This window comes from Momordica charantia, assembly GCF_013281855.1.
Source record: "Momordica charantia cultivar OHB3-1 chromosome 4 unlocalized genomic scaffold, Mcharantia_2.0 BLBB01000004.1, whole genome shotgun sequence".
NCBI classification, from domain to species: domain Eukaryota; kingdom Viridiplantae; phylum Streptophyta; class Magnoliopsida; order Cucurbitales; family Cucurbitaceae; genus Momordica; species Momordica charantia.
This window is the reverse complement of record NW_028275162.1, coordinates 1,897,528-1,906,666: the sequence shown is the minus strand read 5'-3', so window position 1 is coordinate 1,906,666 and position 9,139 is coordinate 1,897,528. Positions and strand designations below refer to the sequence as shown.

Here is a 9,139-nt window from a genome sequence, read left to right as displayed (position 1 = left end):
CCTAAATTTAGCCATGGTAGTAGGAAGATCCTAGAGCGCGATGAGCTCGAACTCCAGGTCGAAGTGCCCATTTGTGCGTATATACGAGAGTAATTCAAACAGAATATAACTTCTAGTATTGCACCACGATCCTCGCCGTGATTTTTGCTTGGGAATTTCCATCCGAACCTCTATAGATACATCCTTATTTCACCTAAGCAGGTATGAAATTCTATTTGAAATTGACTTAAAGATTGACTTACAACTGACTTGAGCATGGAACATCTTTTATTGTTTGCAGGTCTCCTTGCTAAGCTTACAACTGACTTGAGCATGGAATATCTTTGATCAAACTATACTCTAAAGTCTAACCTTGTAAAAGTCATTCAAATTAATTATAACCAAATTACACATGATTAACATATTAATATGATTATTTTGGTTGCAAAACGATGACCATTTAAGAAAGTACTGTAGTGGAAATATTAGAAAATGAGTGAATTAGCTGTTGCAGAGGAGGGCAAGGCCGACATAAATATTTGAAAGAACACTCAGAGAAATCTCCCAAAGATCTAACACCTAACGCATTCTCTCTCTCTCTCAATCAAGGGAGGGGATCGACTTACAAATGAATGCTGAAGATAAGTTAGGAAACAAATCATTTAATACAATATAACTGGTACAGTGTATTGACAGGTCACATAAAAAAAGAATTAAAGACATTTTAAAACCATCCCTAGAAGGTTTAATTCGTTAAAATATTGATCAATCATTACATTTATAACGGAACTCATAACTTAAAGCTTCTGTGTTATGATTTTACATGAATTAGAGTATAACTCGTTGGATTTGTAAATAATTGATATGAGACTTTTGGATACGGTGAAACCAAAAACAAAGCAATGATAATTTAACTTGGTATTTAAAGCAAGAGATTCTATGTAAGTCACAACTTGGTCGATAATTTGATGTGTTTCAGGTCAGAGTTCTATGGTGGGTGTGGATATCCTAAATATAAGAGAGCAAAGTTCCAATTTCCCGTGATTAAAAAAAGAGTGTATTGACTCATGCGAGGATTGAAGAGTTGGGTCTTTCCGTATCTTTTTCATCTCTGATATGTGTCTGCAATGGGTGCATTATTGTCAAACTTTGAAATTTGCCTATTCATTGTGTTGTTCAGAAGTGGATCCTTGCATTTATGGAGTGGGGTCTAATTCATCAGAGTTGCAATGCCTTTTGAGGAAATTATTTTAATGTGAAAGAATGGGGTGACCACTTGTGTAACATATGGATTATTATCAGTTTCCAAGTTTTTACGATTTTTCCATGTATAAATTTATATACGTAACTCATAATATTAACAAACTTATATAGTCTAGGATCGAAATATCAAAAAAAATTATTTAACATTTTAAGATAATTCATCTCGTTAAAGTAATAATAACAATTTTTATGGCTTTCAAAAGAAATGTTATAGAATAATTTGAGAAAGGAGTGAAGTTAACATAGTCAAATTTGGTTGACCTGATAGGAAAGGAAGTGTGTCAGGTTCTTCAATTTGTACAATGCACCATGAAACAGCCCATCACCTATGTTCACATTATGAACTTTTGTTTTCTAAATAATTTTTAAACATGGATAGTGTTGGGTTTGTAAGGAAAATACAAATAAAGTTTCGCATTGATTGGAGAAGAGTATGATCGATGGTATATATACGAGCACAATTATCTCATTGTATGAGGCCTAGCCGACAATATTGTCCTTAACCGTTAGATCTCACATATTTTTTAAATGATATTGATATGACATACCATAGATCTCTCCGTTCAAACTATGATTTTTTTATATATATAAATAATTCTTTAATCTGCTAAAAAATGATACTTACACGGTGGATAACAAATGATCGTAGATCCCTTGGAATTATCTGGAAGGGGCATTATCTGGAGCAATGTTATAGGTTCGATCCTTTGGAATGTTTGGTTGGAGCGTAACAACCACACTTTTTCTGATGTCTCTAGATAATGCGCTTATATGGGATGATGGTGTGATCGTAGTCTCATCATGGTCTTCTAAATCACTTTTTTCTTTTTTTTATTTGGCAATTATACGCTTTCTACAATTTCTCTCAATTGGAGTGCATTATATAGTCTCCTCTTTTTGTACGTTCCTCGCCTACTTTCTTAATGAAATGGTATATTTTTGAAAAAAATGACAGTAGATCCATCTGCTCATACCAATTTTTTTCATAAATAATTTTTTAATATCGTTGAACCACACATCGTTTTTAAATGATGCTAACATTGTTGGGTTTGTAAGGAGTGCAAACAAAGTCCACATTGGCTAGGGAAATGAGTGATCCATGGTATATAAGGGAGGACAATTATCTCTATTGGTAGGAGATCTTTTAGGTAAAATCAAAAGCAAAACCCAGCTATAAGCTCGAGTACACTTAAACATCCCAACATGTCATCATGCTTTACTATTGGCAGCACAGAGGAAAAAATAGAGGATGTTGATAGATCTCAAGGACCCCGAGCACGACATACTATTCTCAAACCTTCGAGATTACTAGCCCTATTTTTTTTTTCTTCGTATCTATTTTACTTGAAATGACGCTCAACACGTCGACATGTCTAGCTGTCAACATACCAGACAAGGGAAGCTTTCATTTTTCCACCTTGTTGACAACATGTCGATTTCTCGAAATATGAAGAAGTCGACAATATATCAAACTAATAGCCCAAAATTTTTTACTTGGGCCAAAATGAAAAAAGCCCAACAAATGGAAAGAGCCCAAAATTTTAAACGTTATACGATGTCTGCAACGAAAGAAAAGTTTCAGTATCGCTCACTGGTCTAGTCACTACATTTTCTTTTCATTTTTTCATTTCATTTATATATTTTACATTATTACGTGATACAATTATTTTATCTTTTTAATTTTCCACATATTATTATTTTTTAATTCGCGAGGTTCTGTCCACATGAATATTAATTAAATAATATCTTTAGATAGGTTGATTTTTCTCACAATTAAAGTCTTATTTATTAATTTAATTAAATATTTTTCATCAATTGTTCATGATTTTCTAAAATTTTATGTTAATATTGACATTTTTATATAAATATTACTTATATTTTTTTAGATAAGTGTTTAGATGTGAAGATTAAAAAGATCAATTATTACCTAATTAAGCCAGTTAATCATTTACTAATTCAAACCATTATACATTTCCATGATTTTCATGAGTTTTTTTTTTTAGTTTTCATCAATATTGACATCTTAAATCTTGATGGCATCTTCGTGGGGTGCACCTATAAATCATCATAAAAAAAAACAATATTTATTTAATCTCATGGATATAATATTGGATTATATCAAACAAAACGACATGGCACACCAGACATCTTAATTAGTTTGTCTATAAAATGTACAAAATTACCAATTAAACCACAATATTTGTTAAATTATACATTTCAATAATTACCTATTATTTACTCAATTATTATTGAGAACGTCATATTTAAGTATACTTAGATAATTACCAAAGATTTTCTTTAAAAAAAAAAGATAAATTATCAAAGATTTGGGGAAAAAAACCAAACTTTGTACTTAAACTTTTAATTTACTTTTAATTTCATTTGGACCTTAAAATTAAATAACTACTGTACTTAAAAAAAAAGTGTTTCAATTTTATCTTAAATGTTGTCATTTTTTATTTTCAATAGATTTTGGTTTATAATTGTTAAAATAATAACATACTCTTAGGATAAAAACACGTATCTAGTACAAATTGATTATTCCAACCCAAGTAAGGTTAACTTTTAAATTATAATTATTGATCGATTATTTTTAATTTCATCTAGACCTTAATTGATCGATACACACCCTGGTATAGGTAGAAAAATTGATGTACCACTCTGCACAACATCATATCAGTATGTGTATTGATCAAATTTTTATTAAATTGAAAACTTAAGGTAAAAATTGATACATCAAAGTATAAAAAAAAAAATAAAAATAAAACCCCTAAAACATTATTGTCTCTTACCATTAAGTATAATAATTTGAAAAAGAAAAATAATAGCAAATTTAGTCCAAGCTAAAAAAATTTGGAAATTGAAAAAATCCATCAACATATCTAAATTCCACGTTTCTTTATCTAATGACCTGTAATATTAGACCATTATTGACATGTTATATACACTCTGCCTCTCCCTTACAAAATTATCATATTTGCATAATTTTATTTCTTATGCCATTTGTAAATATAGAAAAATTACTGTCCACCCATTATAATTCTCTCTAATTGCTCCTAACTTTAACTACTCTATAGAAGAAAATTGTGTATAAAACTGTAGAAATTGACTCGTTTTATTGGCCTTCTTGGCCATGAATTATTAAAAAGTATGATCACAATATGGCTGGCTCTACCATTCTCACAAAACAGTTAAAACCCATCATTTTAATCTCTATTTTTAATTTAAAGATTACAAAAATGGCAGTTCTACTTCGTTCTAATTAATTTATTTTTTAATCTTAAATTTTTTATTTCATCATCGAAATAAATACCCTCAAAACTAGCTTAATCTAAAAAGTTAGCCACAAATTATAGTTAACAAGACAATAAACCATGAAAATACTTTTAAAAAAAACCCACCCAACAAAATGCACTACACAAAAATTATCTCGTCTAGTCATAAAATTGTTCATAACTATGGTCATGAATCTTTAAAACAAAATTAGAAAGTTTGAAATTACAATTAATTAAAATTTCCACACATGTCGAATCAAATATATTAAGTAAAAAATTTACTTATTAACTAAATATAGCATAAGCATACCAAATTAGAGAGTGATCACATGAATCTTCATAGAGAGTCAAATTGCATTTTCTTTCTCAAAGTCCAATCTCCCAATTAATAGAACAACTAATCTCTTTCATCTCTCTATTAATCTGGTCAAATTCTTTTTGACAACAAAATTAAAAGAAAAGAAGAGAAAGATCAAAAGAAGAATTCAATTAGCAGCCACTTTGGCGGCTTTTCTCGGATCGAACGGCTTTCATCAAGAATCCATCTTCTTCCAACGCCATTTGGAGCGGCAAGAATCCCATTCCCTCAGCAATGGCCACCATGATCCTCTTAGTTCCCGCCATGAACTCCTCCAAATCAACTTCTCCGTTTGAGTTCCGATCGAACTGCATAAACACGGCCCCGTAGAGGCGGGAGAGTTCGTCAGGGTCGGGTTTCGCATCGACCCCGAAGTGGGTTTCGTAGACTCTGAGGCTGTGCAACTCCTGCAGCATCTCGGCATAGGAGAGCACGCCGTCACGGTCGGCGTCGAGGTGCCTGAAACGCTCTCTGATCCACGCGCCGAATGCTTCCTCGTCTTCCACGAAGTTGATTATGGTGGCGCTGTCTAGAATTTCTACGCTCATCTTGTAAGGGTTTTTGAAGATTGATATTTGTGATTGTGAAATGGAGGTTTATGGAAGGGAAGCCTTCGTCTTGGTTTGGTATTTAAAGACCAACGGCGATGGGTTTATCGATCTTTTATTAGGGTTTTGGTTAATTATGGAATTAGGGTTTTGGTTAATTGTCGAATTAGGGTTTTTATTTGCTAATAGGGTAGGTTAGGTAGTTTTTGAAAATATAACATGAAAAAAATGTGGGACCTACGAGGGAGTCTTTTTCTCATAGTATATAGTTGAATAATATGTATGGCATTACAGTCCGAGTTGACAAGACCTTGAAGTCTGTTAGTCATACTGGTTTGGAGATCTCAAATTCGAACCTTCTGGTACGCTTCATACCTCCCATGTTCGAGTTAAGTACTAAAAAAAATTAATTTTACTACAACATGTAGAGTAGGGATCGAATTCACAACCTCTGGTTTGAGATCGCACAGTTGACAAAGGCTTGAATATCTTGGTCATACTGGTTTAGAATTCTCAAATTCAGGTTATATGTATTCAGGTTAGCAATTCCATTCATTTGATCCATTTTTAATATTGATGATTAGCTCACGAATTTTCCCAAAACCCAAACCAAAAAAAAAAAATTGAAACGATTTTAGATCAATTTAATTTATTTTATTTTTGAGTTCGGTTTTGGATAAATTTTATTGCGTTGCAGCCGATTTTTATTTATTTATTTAGTGGTTCACTTTATCAATTTTTATTCAGCAGTTGACTGTTAAAGTATAAAATTGCAGTCAAACTGGATGATGTATGTCCATGAGTGATGATATTAAATCCTCGTTGGTTCATCTTGGTCATCTAAATCGACGTACAATCATATACTTTTTATAAATATAATTTCATTTTAATCTCTAAATTTTTTACTAAAACTAATCTATTTACAACAGTTGATTTTTCATATATTCAATGTAATACAAATTAGGATTCTTACCTTCCATTTAAATTAAGTATATAGCCTGTCAAACCTTGCATAATTTATTTGAAAAAGTCTACATGAAAAAATTGCACAGTACAATTCTTATTCAGTAAGAATATAAAAACATTTAGTATGTAATAATGCCTCCTCATTCTACCATACATCAAAAAAAACCATGAAAATAGAGCCCGCTTAGGGCCTCTTGAATCTTTTATTTGATTTGTGACCCGATCTCGGAAGAGATGCAACATTAAGAACTATTTTTTTTCATGTCCGGGGTGATCTTAGATCAAATAATATTATTTGTGGATAATCTATCAGAATGGATGTTTTGCCTATTAGTGTAAATGCGCTCTTTTAGTCAACTCCACATCCGCGGTCCAGATTCGAGTCAATTCTCATGTTATGTCAGTCCAGAATCGAGTCAATTCTCATGTTATGTAAGGAAATAGTTATCAAACAAGGTTGGTTAGAAACAGTAGATAGAAAACAAAAACATTATCAAATAGCCTTAAATGATTTAAGACATCATATTATTTCATAGCTATAAATATACACGACACACAAACACACAATAATCTCCCCATGATATCACAGAACGAATTGCCACTCCACACTCATTATAATGGAAAAAACAAACGACACAACTTGAAAATAGACTATTATTGGTAAAAGCTCTGGGGAGTAATTATTATTTGATTTGAATTGAAAATGGTGATGATTTTATTTTATGGGCAGTTCCGATTGAAAGGATCGCAGCTTTTTGTAGGCGGCGGCGGTTTTTCTACACAATCGTCGTAACGGGGACGGTCGCAGACGGGTTTATTGCGGTCACCTGTGCGCGGCGTTTGGAATTCTGAACTGAGGCTCACCGCTGTAAAGGTCAAGATCAATGAGTCAAAAACAGCCACAATCATGTTAAAGATTACACAGGTATAAAATAAGGAAACTAACAAGGATTTATAATATATGTACTACCCCTCTAATCGATTGGTTTTGAGATGGAACTCGTGAATATTAAATACACCAAAATCAAAATAAAAACAAGTTATAAAAGAGAAGAAACTGACCATTTTTTGCGGCGAGATTCCTTGCTGCAGCAACCTCGGAGGAGATGAGAAGGAGGACGATTAAGAAACCCGCCATTGCGAAGCCCTTTGAAGAAGTCATTTTAAGGTTCTTTCTGATGGATGTTCAGAAACAAGATCTCAGGAAGTGATTATAAATTGGTTGGAGATGGGGATGGAGAAGTGGGATTGGGAATGGTTTTATAGGCGAGAGATCACAAGTTTATCCAACATGGTTAGGTTCCGTTGAGTCTTTTTTGTTTTTATTTTTTCGAAAATATGTATATATTTCTATGATTCAATATTCTTCGTTTAGTCAAGGTTATAGTATATATTAAATCAGTTGGCACCTTTTATTTAAATCTTTTGAACCCTTCTCTGTCCGGTAGTATCAATATATTCACGTGCTACATCTTAAAATTAATTGATTTTTGTTGTTCTTTTTACTCATCGTAAGATTTTATCTTTGATCGGATGCTCGTTTGAATTTTTGAACTCTGATATGATATCAATATTATTTGTAGGGTTTTATCTCAAAACAATTGTTAATAAGATGGATATCTCGTGTCTATTATACACGTCAACAATATTATTTTACGGTACCCATACATTTTTTTTTTTTTTGGAATATTTCCTCTTCATTGGATTTTGCAAATCAATAGCCCACTTTTCGGAAGACATTAAAACAATGGCTTTAACTAGCTTGGTTGTTAAAATCAACGTTTCTTTTGTAATCATGATATATCCATCATTCCTCTAAATTAGGAGAACTTTCATCTAGCCTCCTCCTCTGGTATATGTTACCATCTTTTAATGATATCGTGTTTCTTATCTGAAAAAATATATATCTTAACTAGTTGGATCATGTTCAAATTGAAGACTTATAAGCATTACTTGAAAAGTCGTATTTGCGACGTATGATAAATCGTTGTTAATACTCGGCAAAAATAAGTATAATGAAGAGAGATTACTCATATTTTAATTTGGCCAGTTATATGTTCCTTCATGAAATTTTTTTTAGTACAACAAGTGGAGTGGGGAAATTCGAATTCCTGACGTGTTGAATAAAGGTACGTTTTGACCCTTCTTATTGATTGGTTCAGTTTCAGTTTAAAATTGAAACTGGTTTCACATAGATTTTTATTTTATTTTTAGTTCGGTTATATGTATATATATATTTTTTTCTTTGTTTTTTAAATCAAATTTGAATGGATCAAATTTGTATTGAGAAGTTGACTCGGAAGTATAAAATTGAAGTCAAGCAGACTGTGTCGATACGTAACTACGTCCACCCAAATGTTCAAATCATTTAATTTTTATATATATAATTTCATTTTCATCTTTAGATTTTTTACTAAAAATGGTCTACTTTTAAACAGTTGATTTTTCATATTTTCCATGTAATACAAATCAATATTCCTTCCTACGATTTTTTTCGATATATATATATATATATATTCCCTACCTATCCTTTTTTAATTAAGTACCTATTAGACCTTGCATTATATTTGTTTGAAAAAGTCTACCTAAAATATTCAATACATAATAATACTTCTATTTTCGTTTTTGAAAAGATATCGACCATTTTATTAAAAGATATGAGAAACATACACAAATAAAAGGGAGGCAGTGAATGAAAAAACACTCTAGTGGAATGAAATGGTATAAATATCATAATTATAAGAGAGATG

At 31.5% G+C, this 9,139-nt stretch overlaps 1 protein-coding gene and 1 long non-coding RNA gene across 2 annotated transcripts; both read right to left on the bottom strand.

Moving 5' to 3' along the window:
- Positions 1-5,006: 5,006 nt before the first annotated feature.
- LOC111007741 (uncharacterized) lies at positions 5,007-5,423 on the bottom strand. Its single transcript, XM_022280212.1, has one exon. The coding sequence runs from the start codon at positions 5,421-5,423 to the stop codon at positions 5,007-5,009; it is 417 nt and encodes a 138-aa protein (XP_022135904.1).
- Positions 5,424-6,864: 1,441 nt separating this feature from the next.
- On the bottom strand, positions 6,865-7,690 carry LOC148211631 (uncharacterized). The gene is made up of 2 exons (XR_015790457.1): positions 7,452-7,690; positions 6,865-7,255 (listed from the first exon to the last, which is right to left on the bottom strand). It is a non-coding gene; the product is annotated as an uncharacterized LOC148211631 (long non-coding RNA).
- Between the last annotated feature and the right edge of the window lie 1,449 nt (positions 7,691-9,139).

Coding starts and splice junctions, on each gene's coding strand:
- LOC111007741 (XM_022280212.1), bottom strand. CDS start 5,423: ATGAGCGTAGAAATTCTAGACAGCGCCACCATAATCAACTTCGTGGAA.